The 19,462-nt window shown below is 35.6% G+C and overlaps 1 protein-coding gene across 1 annotated transcript in view; it reads right to left on the minus strand.

Annotated features, from left to right (window-relative positions):
• Window positions 1-19,462, minus strand: part of GOLPH3 (golgi phosphoprotein 3) — an 89,153-nt gene that overhangs the window by 41,562 nt on the left and 28,129 nt on the right. Inside the window, exons 2-3 of the mRNA XM_037799210.1 lie at window positions 11,313-11,444; window positions 4,958-5,072 (exon numbers count right to left, since the gene is read on the minus strand). Coding sequence (XP_037655138.1) covers window positions 4,958-5,072; window positions 11,313-11,444 — 247 coding nt within the window. The remainder of the gene's footprint in view (window positions 1-4,957; window positions 5,073-11,312; window positions 11,445-19,462) is intronic.

Here is a 19,462-nt window from a genome sequence, read left to right on the forward strand (position 1 = left end):
TATGTAGAACACTTTCTCTGACCATAATGGAATGAAGCCAGAAAGCATTATAACAGTCAGACAACTGGAAAAATCACAAATATATGAAGGTTAAACACACTCTTAAAGAATCAATGGGTCAAAAAAGAAACTGCAAAAGAAATGAGCAAATATCTAGAGACGAAAAAGAGAACATTTCAAAACTTATGGGAAATAGCAAAGGTACTGCTGAGAAGGAAATTTATAGCCCTAAATGCCTACATTAAAAAAAAAGCAAAAGCAAAAAATCTAACTGCACACCTGGAGGAACTAGAAAAAGAAGAAAACTAACACCACAGCAAGCACAAGGAAAGAAATAACAATGATTAGAGCAGAAATAAAAGAAATTGAGAATAAAAACTCAACAGGGAGAATTAACAAAACCAAAAGTTGGTTCTTTGAGATCAATAAAATTGACAAACCATTAGTTAGAATTACAAAGAAAAAGAATATACAAAAATAAATCAGAAATGAAAGGGGAGACACTACTACTGTCCACACAGAAATAAAAAGGTTCATTAGAGGATACAAAGAACAACTGTATACCAACACATTAGACAACAGAGATGAAACGGACAGTTTCCTAGAAACATACAAACAACCTACACTGACAGAACAACGTACAATGACTGAAACAGAAGACCTCAACAGATGGATCACAAGTAAAGAGACTGAATCAGTCATCAAACAAAGAAAAGCCCAGGAACAGACAGCTTCACAGCTGATTCCACCAGTCATTCCAAGAATAAATACCAATCCTGCTCAAACTCTTCCAAAAAATTGAAGAGCAGGGAACATTCCCTAATTCACTCTATGAAACCAACATCACCCCAATACCAAAGCCAGATAAAGATACTACAGAGAATAAAAATAAAAGACCAATTTCTCTTACGAATATAGATGCAAAAATCCTCAACAAATACTTGTACACAGAAGTCTATAGCATATTAAAAGAATTACAACATGATCAAGTGGGTTTTATTTCAGATATCCAAGAGTGGTTCAACACAAGAAAATCAATTAATGTAATACTCCACATTAACAAATTAAAGGGGAAAAAGTACATGTTCATCTCAATTGACACAGAAAAGGCATTTGACAAAATCCAGCTTCTTTTCTTAATAAATACACTTCAAAAGATAGGAATAGAAGGAATACTTGCTCAACAGGATAAGGGACATATATGAAAAACCCACAGCTAACAACATACTCAATGATGAAAGACTGAAAGTTTTCCTGTTGAGAAAGCCAAGGATGCCCACTGTCCCCACTGTTATCCAACACTGTGCTAGAAGTTCTAGCTAGAGCAATTAGACAAGAAAAGGAAATGAGGCATTCAAATTGGAAAGGAAGTAAAACTTTCCTATTTGCAGATAACATGATCCTATATTTAGAAAGTCCCAAAAAATCTACAACAAAGCTACTAGAGTTAATAAATGAGTTCAGCAAAATGGCGGGATACAAAATCAATGCACAAAAAACAGTAGCATTTCTACACACTAATAATGAGCAATCCAAACAAAATATCAAGAAAAAAAAATTCCATTTACAATAGCAACTAAAAGAATCAACTATCTAGGAATAAATTTAACCAAGGATGTAAAAGACTTGTATACAGAAAACTATAAAATATTGCTAGAAGAAATCAAAGAAGACCTAAATAAATGGAAGGACCTTCCATGTTCATAGATTACAAGCCTATATCGTTAATATATCAATTGCACTCAAATTGATTTACAGATTCAATGCAATCCCAATCAAAATTCCAACAGTCTTATTTGCAGAAATGGAAAAGCTAATTATCAAATTTATTTGGAAGGGGAAGGGGCCCCAACAGCCAAAATCATCTTGATTAAGAAGAGAACAACAATGGTGTATTCCCATTTTCTGACTTTAAAGCACATTACAAAGCTACCATACTCAAAACAGCATAGAACTATCATAAAGATAGATATATTGACCAATGGAATTGAATTGAAAATTCAGAATAGACCCTCTCACATCTATGGCCAACTGGTATTTGACAAGGCTGCCAAGTCCACTCAACTGGGAAAGAAGGGTCTCTTCAATAAATAGTGCTGGAAGAACTGGATATCCATATCCAACCGAATGAACAAGGACTCCCAACACCTTATTCAAAAATGAACTCAAAATGTATCAAACACCTAACTATGAGAGCCAGGACGATAAAACTCCTAGAAGAAAATGTAGGGAAGCATCTTCAAGATCTTGTGGTAGGCAATGGTTTCTTAGACTTTACACCCAAAGCACAAGCAATGAAATAAAAAATAAATGGGACCTCCCACAAATCAAAAACCCTGTGCCAAAGGAAAGTAAAAAGAAAGTGAGCATGTCAAGAAAGTGAAAAGGCAAACTACTCAATCAGAGAAAATACTTAGAAATCACATATCTGATAAGGGTTTAATATCCAGAATATATAAAGAAATCCTACAACTCAACAATAAAAAGACAAACAACCCAATTTAAAAATGGAGAAAAGATGTGAATAGACATTTCCCTAAACAGTAAATACAAATAGCTAAAAAAAATATGAAAAGATGCTCATCTTCACTAGCTGTTAGGGAAATGCAAATCAAAACCACAATGAAATATCACTTCACATTTCTTAGAATGGCCACTATTAAAAAAACAGAAAACTACAAGTGTTGGAGAGGATGTGCAGAAATAGGGACACTCATTCAACGCTGGTAGAAATGTAAAATAGTGCAGCTGCTGTGGAAAACAGTCTGGCAATTCCTCAGGAAGCTAAGTATAGAACTGCCATATGATCTGGCAATCCTGCTACTACATATATACCCCAAAGAACTGAAAGCAAGGACTCAAACAGACACTTGCACATCAATATTCACAATAGCAGTATACACAACCGCCAAAAGACAGAAGTAACCTAAGTGTCCATCAACCAATGAATGGATAAACAAAATGTGGTATATACATACAAGGGAATATTATTCAGCTATAAAAGGAATAATGGGCATTGGGCATTGTGATGTATTGATATGTGCTAATCAAATGGAGTACATTATCTAGTTTTTACCAAGGAAACCATCAAATAGGCACAAAAATTTTAGAAGACTCCTGCAAAACAAGTAAGTTGAAGAAAACACCAATATCACAAGCACAAAGGAGGAAAAAAGGGCAAAGCCGAAGTTTCTCTTACTTAATGAGGTAAAAAGAAATATTAACATCAGATCTGTAAGAGGTTGGCCAAAAATAATAAAGACGACCTTATGAACAGATTTATATTCTCTATCAATAAGAATGAAGAATGAACTTTGCCCTAAGTGTAAAGTACCCATTTAGTGCCTATTATGGGTTGAACTATGTTCCCCCCAAAAGACTTGGTACCACAGCCTCAGAAAACTAAGACTGTGCCCTATTACCTAATAATGAAGTATAGTAGTCAATCCTCAAAAGCCTGGAATCCTCTGGCCTAAATGACTGCTCTGTCAGATGAAGTCCCGTTTTTTAAACAATTATGCTGAGATATGTGTCAGTGTACAGTGTGTGTCTACTACTGTTTATAGACTTTGAGCAGAACATGGTACCTAATCTTTGTTCCACAAAAGGAAGCAACTGTGCTTAAGAAAAATGTAGCAGTTAAAAAAAAAAAAAACAAAAATCAGCATTTGGACCCACTGTTAGATTGTAATTTGATTCTGCCTCAAGTTCCAAATTTAATACCTCTAGAATCATAGCAAAACATTCACTGGTGAAATTTATTTGAAACTGTAATTCCCATTCCTTTTCAATTATATCATAATAAAGTAGCATTTCAGAGCTATCAAAAGGAAAAGAAGTATGATATAAATACTGTTATTCTTCATGAGTTGTATACTGTATGCAAAGCTGCTTTTCACCAATAATGACTGACTTCTAGGTGAAAAAAGCACTGTGGCTCTTCAGCAGTTTGAAATGCCTTAGCATGCACACATTGAATAAAAAAAAAATTTCTTTCCATTATTTAATTTGTATAGTATGAGAAAAAAATGCTGGAATTCTATTTTTATTTCATCCAACCTTGACAACTCTGGATATACTATACAACATGAATAACATTTTAGAAATTCTTCTTACTTTAAGAGTGATAAAAATGACAACACGATAATTATCAATCTCTGACAACATCCAATTGTTTTTAAAACAATTACTCTAATAGCAATACGTTTGAACGTAAAATAAAATGACAATAAATGTATGCAGAACCTGTGCATAGGAAGAGCAAGACAACATAGGTCTTATATTCAAAGAGCTTACTATCTAGATTAGACATATACACAAAAAACTTCAATCTAAATGCAGTAGTTAAACCAAATATTTTACGTTCTCCTCCCTAGCTAAGATTGCACCTCCCTGACTCCTGGAAGTTAGGGCAGTCTGTGTGATTCACTCTGACCAATGAAACATGAACCATGTGCCATTCTGAGCAGAAACTTTAAGAACCCTAGTGATCTGATGTGCTTCTTCCCTTTTTGACAGTGACTGGCTAAGCTTCAGATGGCAGCACCTTCTTCTTTCTAGTTTGCTGTCAAAGTAAGAATGACATGACCTGAGACTTACAGAATGAGTGGGAAATAAACTGTTGTTTTCAAAGCCACTGGTTTTGGGGTTGCTTATAGCCACAGCCTAATCTAGTATATCTATATTGACAGAATAACATAGCATAAGGTAATTTTGGTGAAGAATGATGGAATGCTAAGGAAGAATATTATATCCCATTTGATATCTGCTCAGTCTTAGTAAAGGAGATGAATTTTTATAAATCATTATTTTCCCCAATCAGTAACTGTTAACTTTGAAGTTTGCCTAAATAACTAACAAACTTCTATTTTTTTATAGGTTCCTTTCAGAAGGATGGTAAACTTTTATAAGATCTTTTAAACAGAATCCAGTTTTCAGTTTATACAAAGAAGCTTACCACTAAGTAATTCAATCCAGTTCTGGACCGTTTCTGGAGGCTGAGTCTCCTTAACATGCTTTAGCGCTTCATCAAGAAGAACATCCCCTGTTGGAGCATCCGACTTACAGACCACCTAAAATGCAAGCAATAGGAATGAAATGACTCACTGATTTTTTTCTGACTTGATCTTATTAAGTGAAAAACAAAAACAATTATGCAAATAATTCATTAGGCTTAAAGTCCCAAGTGTTCATGCAGTATCAAAGTTCACATTTTAAACTAATTCAATATTAAGGATATTCGATATTTAATCTAACCGAATTAGCTACACCCATGAATGAAAATAAAATTACTATGCAACAATTAAGTAAATCAGGATGCTAGAACAGTTTATACTCACTATAGTTCCTTTCACTGCTGAAATTTGGGTAGGTGATCCGATTCATTTTTTAAACATTATTTATTAGACCCAGAAACAGATTCAATTATATGTAAGAATTCAGTTTACGATAAAGGTGGCATTTCATATCAACGGAGAAACAACTTTTTCAGTAAGTGTTATCAGAGTAACTGGTTAACAAGTTGGGCGCAAAAATTAAGTAGGACTGGCTACTCCTCTCAGCCTTATTATATACACCACAATAAATACTTTCGTCTATGTTAAAATACTTTTGTCTACATTATATACTTTTCGTCTATATTAAAATATAGAAAAATTAAACCATAAATAAAAATACTGGTGGGAAACAGACAATTATTGTTAAAATTTGGGGGGTATAAAAAGATTTTTTCAGGTGTCTGTGTAACACCTGAAACTCAGAGCTAGAGCTCAGCAGATATGAATATCAATATTAGCACATACAGCAACTGTTAAAACAAAAAAAAAAACAAGCTGAAAAAGAGACCAGACTTCAATTAGAGATATGAATGAAGCAGATCTGGCTAAGACTACGGCAAATCAGGCCAAAGGGTGAAGGCTGAAACTGACTGTGTGTTAAAACTTCAACTTCCATGTGAGGCCATGTGTTTATTTGGTGCAGGATCTATATTTTCCAAACAGTGTAACTTCTACAATCAGTTTGTTCAAACACCACAATTACATGGAACTTTGAATAGGAAGTGAGATAAGGTAGATTTGCATAGGTTAGAGTGAAACAGCGACACATTCCAAAGTAATTTGGGCAGAGAATAAAAATACATATGCAGGACCCCCTGAGGAGCTGGGGGAAATGTGGAAGTGTTGGACTTCATCGCCTGGATTGTTGCTGATGTTCTCACAAACATTGAGGACTGGCAGTTTGATGTGCCAAGCCCTCTATCATAGGACTTGCCCTTACAAAGCTCGTTACTGCAAAGGAGAGGCTAAACCTGCAATGTAATTGTGCCTAAGAGTCTCCTCCTGAGTACCTCTTTCTTGCTCAGATGTGGCCCTCTCTCTCCAGTTAAGCCACCTCGGCAGCTGAACTCACTACCCACCCACCCCCAACTTGGGATCTGACTCCCAGGGTTGTAAATCTCCCTGGCAACGCAGGATACGACTCCTGGGGATGAATCTGAACCCAGCATCATGGGATTGAGAACATCTTGACCAAAAGGGGGATGAAAAATGAAATGAAATAAAGTTTCAATGGCTGAGAGATTTCAAATGAAGTCGAGAGGTCTCTCTGGTGGACATTTTTACAAACAATATAGATAACACTTTTTAGATTTTAATGTATTGGAACAGCTAGAAGTAAATACCTGAAACTACCAAACTCCAACCTAGTAGCCTTGACTCTTGAAGACGATTGTTTAACAATGTAGATTACAAGGGGTGACGGTATGATTGTGAAAACCTTGTGGATCGCACTCCCTTTATCTAGCATATGGATGGATGAGTAGCAAAACGGGGACAAAAACTAAATGAAAAATAGGGTGGGAAGGGGAGATGATCTGGGTGTTCTTTTCCACTTCTATTTTTTATTCTTATTCTGATTCTTTCTGGTGTAAGGAAAATGTTCAAAAATAGATTGGGGTGATGAATGCATAGCTATATGATGGTACTGTGAACCACTGATTGTACACCATGGATGATTGTATGGTATGTGACTATATTTCAATAAAACTGAATTACAAAAAAAAAAAAAAAAAAAAAAAAACTGCCACCACTAGAAGAAACCTTAAATACCAAAAAATTTGATTATATAAAAATTTTAAATACTATTAATATATAAACATATATATATAGGTATATAAAACCTATCTTAAGAGTGGAAAAATCCAGAGGTGGGAATGAGAGAGGAAAATGCTGTACTGTACTTTAGCCAAGTATTTGAACCCTATTTCCTTCATTCATGCTGCTGGCCAAGCAACAAATTTCCAGTTGAAGTTTTGTAATATCAAATTCAAATGCATTATTTTCCCTTATTAAAATGTTAGCTTCTAAAATGTTATAAATTTCACAATATCATGATATTTAAAAAAAGGCAACAGTCTTGTCTTAACTTTGTCCTCAACAATGAACCTTTACCTTTTTGCTCACTCTCATGGAAGGTTAAAAGAATATGTATGATACCTAGTTCTAAGAGAGCATGACCCAAAAGAAAAAAAATAAGAACGACACAAATCTATTCTTAGTCTAGTAGTTAAATTTTAAAAGGAAAAGAAACAGAGAAATTAATTTTAATATATTTGATTTAACCCCAAATAGCCAAAAGATTAACATACAATAAATATTTTTTAATTGAGATACTTTACATTTTTTCCATAGTAAGTCTTAAATACTAAAACATACTAAATAAATACTAAATAGTTAAATACTTTATACCAAGCCCAGTGTGTATTTTTATTTACATTATGTCTCAATTTGCACTAGCCAAATTTCAAGTGCTTAAAAGACACATATAGCTAGTGGCTACCATATTAGTGCAGATACAGAACAATTTTCATCATCTCAGAAGTTCCCACTGGACAGTGTTATTCACTAAGCCATCCTTTTAATTGAGGGTAAGAAAGGAAGAAAAAGGAAAGGAGGATCTTGGGAGAAAAAGCTACAAGCCTATATACTGTGGGTCAGGCCACCACTTCTTAATTCCACTGTAGTCTAGCCTCAACGTCCAACTCATTTTCTCAAGGTCACAATAACCTGGGAATAGGTGAATCTTCTTTTTCTTATGAAATTCTGTCTCCTAAAAAACTCTTTCAAATATATCACTTTTCTCCACCTTTGCCATTATTCTGGTCTGTCTAATCTGGTTATCTGTCATTTGGATTAATTTAAATCTCCTAACTAGTTTCCATGAAATCTAGTTTTGGCTCCTTCCACTTCATTCTCCTCATTGATCTGTCCAAAAAAGTAAATCTTATGACATTCCACTACTTCTGCTTAAAATTCTTTCAATGACTCATAGAATAAGGTCTAAACTCCTTAACAAAATTCAGAAATAAATGTGACCCATGAGTAAATATGCTCTGCTCAAAAACATAATTTCTATTTAGCTTTTTTTTTTTTTCTGAGAGGGGGGTCTTATTCTTAAATATGAACAGATAACCAAGAATGACAAGACATTTGGAAGAAAACTTCCAACAGAAGAAGACACAAAAAGAAAGAGAAAATGCTGAAGAAAGAGATAATACAGAAGAAGGAAATTTTCAAAAAACAAGCTGTAATATCCTCTGAGAACTTTAAAAAAAATATTACATCCATTAAACAAGAACAAGAAGCCATGATTTAAAAAAAAAAATTTAAAACAGGACCCTGTGCATCTCCTTCCTTCACCTCTGGAACTCTTGATACCCACTGTAGACCCAGCAACTCCATAGACTTTGGACTGAAGTTGTTCTCAATCAGAGGTTTTTTAAACTGTCCTTGTTTTCAGGTGATCAGCTTCAAGTCACCCTTGCAGAGACCATGCTCTGACACTGCTCCTCAGTTTTACTTCTAGGAATTTTAAATTCAAGAAACCACATGGTATCCCAGTTCCTCCAAGTTAGGCCAATGATTGCCAACACTCCCACACATGGGAATGCCAGCCAGAAGACTCAGTTTAGCATCAGGACCCTGCTACACACTCCCACTACTCCTTAATATTTGATTAATCTGGTTGGGTCCTAAATCTAATGGCACACAGAGAAGGCAATGTGAAAATGGACCAGAGAGAGATGCTAAAAGCCAAGGAAGGTAAGGAACACTGAACCATCAGAGGCTGGAAGAGGCTAAGGAGTACAACCCTGTGCACACTTTGACTTCAGACTTCTGGCCTTTTGAACTTAGGGAGAATAAACTTCTGCTCTTTTAAGCCACTGAATTGGTGTTCACTTGTATGGCAGCCCTATGAAATTAATACAAGAACTGAAAATGACTGCCTCCCAAGAGCAGGACTAAGGAGTGAGAAAGGGTGGACAGGAGGTAACTATTTTCTGTTAAAAGCCATTTAGTACAATTTGATTTTGTAACTATTACATATGTATTACTTTAATAAAATCAATAATTATTTTTAAAATAAGTTAAATCAGTAATATTGGAGTATTTTCCAAAAAACTTATCAACTACCTAGCTAAGATCACACATACTAGTAGACTGAAAGAATCCCATGCAGGAAAGAATGTCTCTTTTGGTCACCACTGTATCCCCAGGGTCTAGCACAGTACATGGTACATGTAAGAACTCAATAAATTTATGATGAATGAATAAATGAACATAACTTTAACACAAAATTATTCCCTACAGTTAGCAGTAACCTATGTATATTTCACTAATAATTATAATGGCAGCTTCTAAGCTTCTTTCCTCCATAAATCATTGTATAAATGAAATGAAATTAAAGTTATACTTTGCTTTATAGACGGTTATCTAAAAATAACTTTTTAACTAATCTCATGCCAAGCTCATTTGACTTTAAATAACTAAGCTAAACTTAATTTTAAAATCCCATGCATACAGTCATAAAACTTAGAATACAGGTTTTCAAGAGATAGAATGAGGCTAGAGAAGGGGGAGCGGTTGCCTAACATGCACAGAATTTTTAACAAGGTTGAACTTAAATGTTTGGTAAAGGATGGAGGTGAAGGTAGCTCATTATTGGGATTATAAATAATAGTGCTGAATTGTAAGTGAATTTCACTGAAAGGGGTTGTTTAGAGTCATAAATATCACCAGAAGTAAAGTTAGAGGTTAAAATATGGGATTGTATAACACAGTGAACCTAGTGGTACGCATTCTTCATGATTAACACTACAAATAAAAATAAATTCTTTTATGAACTAGTACAAATGTATGACACTTGTACAAAGAGTTAATAACACAGTGGTATATGGGGGAAGGTACCTCTTGCAAGCTACAGACTACAGTTAATAGTAATATCTTAATATTCTTTCATCAACAGTAACAAATGTACCACACCATTACTAGAGGTCAATAATAGGAGGGGATAAGGTATATGGGGTGTTTCGGGTTTTCTTTTTTTCATGTCTATTTGTTACTTCTCTTTTCGGAGTAATGAAAATGGTCTAAAATTGCATGTGACAACTAGGTGACAATACTGTGAGACACTGACTGTATACTTTGTAAGGATAACATGATATGTGAATGTATCTCAATAAAATTTGTAGTTAAAAAAATCCCATGCAAACAACAAAAACTAAAAAAAAATCCCATGCAGAGTATTTTCTATTACGCCATGTTTACTTTACATATTATTTTCAATAATACATTCATGACTCTCTTTCCTACAGAGTTATTAATTTCTAGAGCATATTCATCAAAAAATGTGCAGTTCTGACCTAGAATTTTTCGGATTTCATTAGGACTGTATTAAGGAAAAAAACATTTTGTAACACCACGCCCCCAAGAAACCCAAGGAAAGACTGGAAGAGACAATCAGTCTTGAATTTGAGATTGAGGACGAAGTTAAAAATTCTAAAAGCTAGCTAGTTAACCGCTATTTCATCACAGTAGAAACACCTACATAGACCTTTACAGTGGAGAAGGCAGAGATCTGACGAATTTCATATTCTGCTGAGAATATAAATAGGGTATGAGTAGTTAATTTGCACAAAAACACTTCTGAGTTTAAAAAAAAAGTTATGACAATTCTTTCAAAATGATGGCTTTCATAGAAGCAGCAAATGAAACATATAATCTGTTTGAATTTGCAGAGGCCAGTGAAGCTAACAATGAATTATTCATTCATTACATGTACAAAAAAAAAAAAATATATATATGGGATTGTATAACAGTGAAAGAATGAAAAAATGATATGCAAACACAATTCAGTAAAGACTGAACTTTAAAATCAACTCCCTCTTTAATTTTTGGAAATCTATTAGAAGAGACATTCTTCATTTTTAGCAGCACAAACTCTTTAAAAAGGAAGTTATTCAGCACTCCTCTTACCTTTCTTGTTAATAGACTTTTGCGTCTCATTCCACAAGCCTCTAGTTGTAACCTTCCTCTCAATGCTAATTCAATTAACATACAGCCACGTAATCCAGATGATATACAGTCATTCCAAAATGATGTGTAACCCTATTTAAAAAGAAAAGAAAAGAAAAGCTAACTTACCTTGAATTCAGAGTAAAAAACAAATACTTTTAGCAAAGTTATTTTTGGTCCCTTTAATCTTATTCAATTATAATTTTAAATAAAATACAGAAAAAATACAATTAGTATGTAATACTCATCTAGGATTTTCATTGGTTCATTGTCTTTTTATCACATACCTTTACATGCAGAAAAACAACCAATAACGTTGGAGGTCAGAGATTTAGAAATACACCATTACTCATTCTTTATTAAGGCTATGTGTTTATTAGGCTCTTTCAGGTTACAAGAACCAGGGAACACTCAGTAAACCTCAGGTTACAATGGTTAATTATTAGTATATGTGGGCAACTTAAGAAGCTCAGGAAGAACAATCTAGGCCAACTTCACCTCAAGGAGAATTAGTACATCATCCATTCATCACTGTTTAGGATAGAAGCACAAGGTTAATTTTGGAAGAATGTATTAGAAAAGCAGATGTATGGGCCCATAAACAGAAAGAAAGGACAGCTATGGCCTAAAGTTCTGGGTAAAACAGTAGAACTATCAGATGAGCCCCAGGAGTCTGAGGGTAACATTCAAGGTGGAAAAGCAGGAAGAATTAGACTGACAGACATTTAGGGATCTGGGGATAGACATTTAGGATACCTGAAGTCAGTCAGGTATCACTAGATGTAATCACAGCACTGTCTGGAAAGCAAATAACCGGAGTTATCCCAATTATAAAGCCATGAACTTCACCAGCAGAGTTACCAGCTATCAATTTAAGGTATCCAGCTCTCAGGAGAAAGCAAAAGCTGTATAACTGGTTAAGACTCAGAACAGGGTAACATAATCTTCACAGGCAGGTGAGCAAGCCAACTGATTCTCTGAAGACTGGAGGGCTCAGGGTAAGAGAGGGCTGAACCCTTAGTTCTGGCACTTTTCCAAGGTCAGCCTTGGTACTTTGCCAGGTCATAGTGGTCAACACATACTTCAGAAGATGACTGACCATCAGGGTCCATGTTACTTCATTACTCATACAAGGATTTATGAGGCATACCACTCCTGATAATGAACGCTTTGGGAAAATGAAAATTTAGGTTCAGGAGTCACAAGGGAAAAAAAATATCAGTTTAAAGAGGTTGATATAAATGTGACGTAGGGGAAGCAGACATTGACTGGATTCGAGGGAATCCTTTTAACCTTAATAAGCATTAGGGATCCGAACAAATTAAGATTATCAGATTTAGCGAAGTAGCTAATAAAACTAATAATTATAGAGGTTAGGTAAAATCCATGGCTGGTGTATCCATGAAAACTAAACCCTTTGGGATGCCTGGAAATGGATTCTTGCATGACATAAAATATACAGGTTTCTGGTTTCAACTGGTTTGGACACATAAGTAAAAGTTCCTAGGTGAATTTCTGCAAACTGTCACCAACACAGTACACCTCATGAAGCAATAAAGGATGTGGACAGGACCACACCCTGTTTCTGCAGCCTGGAATTTCAAGCTGAACAGTACTTGGAAGCTTACATTTGATAGCAGAGAACTAAGCATGTCTCCACTTTAACTGCTCCCAGTATACCAAGAGATGTTAGCAATCTCTAACCCCTAAAGCAACCAAACCCCTGAAGGTATGAGAAGTCTTTGCAATAAGAGACTTTAAAGATCTACATTTAGTGAATGACTCTTAGTCATTACCACAAAAAGACTTATGTTTGCACAGAATTGAATTCACATGGGAAAGTAGATATATGGCATTGACAGTTCTGTATCAAAGCTTCTGAGACTTACCAAGAAACTTCCAAAGATTAATGAAGGAAGACATCAAAGAAATATCAAGTATCAGAATAGTCCGATATGGTGATCGTCTCCCATTAAGATCCTTATCACATAAGAGCATGATCAGGAATTCACCAGAAATGTGGGGAAGAGAAGGGAGGCATTAAAATGGCAGGGCTGAATAAAAATGATAAAAGGATATAACTGGGTCAGACAGCAATGCCACACTTGAGAATTAAGTTTCTTAGAGGAAAAGCAAATCAGAGAAGAGCCAAGTGAATTTGCTCATGACCTAGGCCAACAAGGTTCTGCAATGAATCCATGCTACAATACAGGGAGACAGGCCACCAGCTGGCAAGAACTACTGAGATGGATGCAGGAGCACCAGTTCTGGCCTTGCCAAGTATTGAGGAGCCCTTTAATCTTTTAATCTGTATCTAGTGCTAACCATGAATACTATATTTTACCAATTCCAAAACATATATTTTTAAAGTTTAATATCTCTGAAATTGGGGTACATTTAAAAATAGACGGCATCTTCGATTAAAGAAAATGATATTTTAGCTATCGAGCTAACCTAAAAGAACAGAAGAGAGACGAGACCTGTGGCACAGGCCTCACTGGTGCCTTGCAGTATAGAAATGAAGGAGAGTCCTACTTATCAGTCACTGGAGAGTACTTATAACTTAGTACTAAAAATCCTGATCTGGTCATGCCACCAATCCCTCCAACTTCTCAGTGGGGAAGATTTCACAACGGCAGGTCACTAATAACGATAGTCCCAGGAAGACTCTGTCCTTAGACAAACCACTGATCTCTATGAAACAATTATATGAACCTATAGTCTAGGCTACAGAGTTTTATATTCAGGGCATGAATGTGTTTGTGCCCCAGCAAAAATCTTATACCCTTTCTATCAAGCAGAGCAAGCCAGCCAAATCTAATAAAATACAGTTAAAATACATGGGGAAGACTAGTAAGTATCTGGCAATATCAAGTAACATAAACCTGATTAGCTCTATTGCAACTATCTAGAACATGATAGAGTAAAGAACAATCAGTGATAGTCATCACAACCAATTCTGACTATGTAATCCATGGCATTACATAGCTCTTGCACTTGGAAACCAATAATCATTTCAGATCCCCAAATGTGTGTGAGAGCCCACGAACAATGGAGGAATATCTTCATGCTCTAAGTTAATCCAAGGATGGGGCACTAATGCTCAAAGTTTAGGGTCACACTAAGAGAGGACCACAGGCCAGACAACTTGCCAATGAAGTGGCAGCTAACCTAGGGAATACCAGGACCTCAAGGATGTTCCCCACCCACTGCAGAAAAAACAACTAGATTTTGATGGAGCTAGAAACCACAAGAGGACATTTTTGGAATCCTACAAGATAAAGATTGTGACTAGAAATCAGTTCCTATGTTCTAAAATGCAAGGATGAGAGAGGGCAGAGACATCCCAAGTCGGGTGGAGTTATACAGTACCCCAGATGATCCTGAGAAACATGACTTCATTAGATTCAAAGCAGAGAGTCTAAAAAAGAAGGCAACACACAAGAATGAGACACTACTGAGACTTAATATAGATGTGATGGTGAGCTGTAACACTAGAAAATCTTAAAAAGGCACATTCAAAAGTTCTATCATGTTTAGCTCACAGGCCACCAACAAAACTGGGAAACAGAACACAAGAGACAGAAAATCAGAGTGCTGGAAATGAATTCAAAGCAACTCTACTTGCCTTGTGCCAACTATCAACTTTAATATTAACAGATATTAATAATTACCAGATAGGCAGACTTTCACAATGGCGCACCATCTAAGTTGACCACAGAGTCCTGCTCCCAGCAATCATTGGTTGATGAGAAATCTCCAGGGTCAAAGACTCAGATAATGGGCCAACTTTTAGGGCAGAACTCAAGAAGAGGCTGTGTAACCTAAACTGGGATAAACTACCCTTTTCTATATAGTACATGGCAAGGAGCCAAGTAGAAAGAATGACTAGTACAATAACAAATGAGGTAATGATGCAGGAGATATGCTATGGAGACACAATCCTTCTGTTACAGGGCAGTTCCAAGATTTAAATTTAAGGGATAAGAACTTCAAGAAACCCAGTGTTGCTGCATATCTAAGCCACAACCTTCAACCTCTCTGATAAGACTGATTTCTTAATCTCCATCTTCCCAATTCCCTTTTTTCTCTAAAATGGCTCAACTTGGGTGAGGAAAAGTTTGCTTTTACTGGATCCCCTAAAACTGCAAGCACTGAGAAGAGTTCTTGTCGCTGGAATTGAGAGCCACTGATGATTTGGAAGCTTTTTGTTGTTTAACAAAGAACTCAAAAGGTTGTCCACCCACAATGAAATATAATAAAAATATATTGTGTAAATATCATGAGATACAACAAGCATTTTTTTTTTCACAACAAGCGTTTTAAGATTCTTCTTCACGTTTTATACAAACATTTACAACATGGGAAAATGCCCGTGATACATATTTTACATTAAAAAACAGGCACAAAATAGTGCATTAAAAGTATCTTAACTTGAAATTATATAAATATGATTGTACATATCAAGAACTTTTTTATATGTTCATATCCTTTGACATACTTCTAGAAACCTAGTTATGGACCTTTAGTCAGGAAGATTTATTTCCAGTGCACAAAGATATATACAAATATACTGATCATCACATAATTTATCACAGTGAAATAATGGAAACAATCTAAACGTCAACAAAACAGCCACACCTAACTATATTCAGCTCTCCCAAACTTACTCAATCTTTTAATGCTTTTATTTACGAGATACCTTTAATAATTTACAGAATATTATAATTCTGTGGAAATCAGTTTTCAAAATCCTGCTGTAGAAGATTTCAAAGGATGAGAAACATACTACCAAACCATACACACACACACACACACTACACATATAGTACCATTTTTTTAATTAAATTCAGTTTTATTGAAATATATTCATATACCATAAAACCATCCATGGTATACAATTAATTGTTCACAGTACGATCATATAATTATGCATTCATCACCACAATCTATTTCTGAACATTTTCCTTACATCAGAAAGAATCAGAATAAGAATAAAAAATAAAAGTAAAAAAGAACACCCAAACCATCCCCCCCATCCCACCCTATTTTTCATTTAGTTTTTGTCCCCATTTTTCTACCCATCCATCCTCACACTAGATAAAGGGAGTGTGATCCACAAGGTTTTCACAATCACACTGTCACCCCTTGTAATCTACATTATTATACATTTCTCTTCAGGAGTCCAGACTACTGGGTTGGAGTTTGACAGTTTCAGGTATTTACTTCTAGCTATTCCAATACATTAAAACCTAAAAGGTGTTATCTATATAGTGCATAAGAATGTCCACCAGAGTGACCTCTCAACTCCATTTGAAATCTCTCAGCCACTGAAACTATTTTGTCTCATTTTGCATCCCCCTTTTGGTCAAGTAGATATTCTCAATCCCATGATGCCGGGTCCAGATTCATCCCCGGGAGTCATATCCTGTGTTGCCAGGGAGATATACACCCCTGGGAGTCGGGTCCCACGTAGCGGGGAGGGCAGTGAGTTCACCTGCAGATGTGGCTGAGAGAGAGAGAGGGCCACATCTGAGCAACAAAGAGGTACTCAGGGAAAGACTCTTGGGCACAATTATTTGCAAGTTTAGCCTCTCCTTTGCAGTAACGAGTTTCATAAGGGCAAGTCCCATGATAGAGGACTCCGCACATCAAACCATCAGTCCCAATGTTTGTGACAACATCAATACCAGTCCAGGTGAGGAAATCCAACACTCCTGCACCTTCCCCCAGCTCCTCAGGGGGGGCTATAAATATATTTTTTATTCTCTGCCCAAATTACTGTGGGATGTGTCATATAGTACCACTTTTTAATGGAGATTAGAAATTAAGTATTAGCAGTAGTAATGTTTGCTAATTATGGTGGCTTATTTTCTTTAGTCTTTTCTGTGCACATTCGGGAGAGAAAACTGTAAACAAGGAAATCAGATGGGAAAAGACTACAGTTACTGAGACTTATAATAAGCAATATTTTTTTTTAAAAAGGCAAAATACCAAAAGCACTAAAAATCTTCAATGAAAAAATAGCTAAGGACCAAATAGCTAGGGAAACAAAACTGAGAGGTAGTACAGAACAGCCATCAAGAGCCCAGACTCTGAAACCACAAACATCTGGCAATTCAAATCAACACTAGTTCTGCCACTTACTGTGTAGTAATTTTCTGGGCCTCAGTTTCTTCACAAAAAAATGGTGATAATATATATCTCCTACTGCTGTGAAAACTAAAGAACTGATAGACAAACAGTAATCAATCAACAACGGCAAATACGTACAACTAAAATGGGTTGGGGGTTGCAAACACAAATATTTAGAATGAACAAGCAGAGAACGTGACTAAGTGAAGAAGCCAAGTATGGACTGTAGCAAACTGGGGACAGTGCTGCTCATCTAAAAGAATAAGGCAACCGGGCTCTAACCAACTGTTGCCATGTGAAAAACAAGGGCCTACTGTTGCCATGCCTTCTGATTTTTCAAAAAAGGCTGAAAATGTCCATTTTTAAATTAAATTTCTTACTTTTCAAATGGTTACAACTAACTCAAAGTTTAAAACCACAGACTAAACAAACAAAACATATCTGCAAAAGTTTGCAACCTCTGAACTAAAATCTTTGACAAAACACACTACATCAAATCAATTTTCAATTATCAGTAGTCAACATGTGTATAAGGTACACCAAATCATTTTCATGTTTTACCAGCCCTATTTGTTTTCATGTACAAAATATTTCAAAATGAAATCACTAAAACACAACACAGTATCTCCTATACAACGTGAACTCTGGTGTGACCAATGTTTTGAAAATGGCTTTCTAAATAAACAGACTTTCCTCAGCAAAAGTATCAGTTACCAAAACATTTGGAGTTTACTACCAAACACAATCCAAAAGCTGTACTGTACCAGTGACGCCACTCTTGACTCAGAGGCCCTTTAGAAAGAACTTCCCCCATGCACAAATCTTACAGAAGTGGTGACCACTCCCTGTCCCAACTAGCTGGATTGGGGCGGATGCCTGACAAAAGATGAGTAAATCAAAGTCTCCCTCCTGGGAATGTGAACTGGCACAGAGCAACTGGGTCAATTACATGGGTATGGGCAGTGGAGCTATAACTACTTATACAGATTCAGAAGTTACTGGCCATTCTGCACAAATGCAAGCAGAGAATGAAGATAACAGAATGGAAAATGAAGAGATACGCAGAGCAGAAATGAAAGAATGTGCACTGTGATCCGGAGCAGACCAAGACATATAAAGACAGAGAGACAGAGAGAAGAGCTTTATGGCAGTAGCATCTTCATGCAGTTGGGCTGCACTCCAGAACCTTATTTCCTTAAAATTCACCTGCATCTCCTTTTACTTTGAGTAGTTTGAAGGGATTTATGTTCTTGCAAACAAATAACCTCCAAGAAGATAAAGCAAAAGGGAACTTAATGAAATGTTGGATTTAAAATATTAAATCAGTAGTATCTGACAAATGTCTTTTCTCTTTATTTCAAACATAGAAAATATAACTAACAGATTCATCATAGGCCAAGAAATATAATGCATGGCTAAGAAATTCATATTTGCATGCAGTTAACATTTAGTTGCTATTAGAAAACTACTGAGTGTGATTATGACAGTAAGGGCAGCTGCTTACTAGGAACCAATAACAGTCTAATCAACCCATTTAATCTACTTGTCAGGGAGCAAATTAGGACTTGTCATTAATCAAATGCCACTTTAAATTCAAGTGGCACATTTCAGTTAATCTCATTTAACTAGAAGTAAATGAAATCCAGACATTCCCCAATCTTACAAACATAGGAAACACACATGTTAAGATACACATTAAAAACATTTATGTATCAGATAAATCCAAATTAAAGACATTCTGCCAAATAACTGGTCTGTACTCTTCCAAATTTGAGAATTTACATGAAAATTTAAAAAAGAATAAGAATTAAATCACCTTTAGTTCTCATTAAGTATATACTTTAAAAGAATATCATAACCTAAAAATAATACAAAATTGGCAACAACAAAAAAATGTCTGAATGGGAAAAATCTATTTAAATGACACAAGACAAAGAAGGAACAAATAACTGATACATGTGACCACATAAAAATAA

This window comes from Choloepus didactylus, chromosome 11, assembly GCF_015220235.1.
Source record: "Choloepus didactylus isolate mChoDid1 chromosome 11, mChoDid1.pri, whole genome shotgun sequence".
Classification (NCBI taxonomy): Eukaryota; Metazoa; Chordata; class Mammalia; order Pilosa; family Megalonychidae; genus Choloepus; species Choloepus didactylus.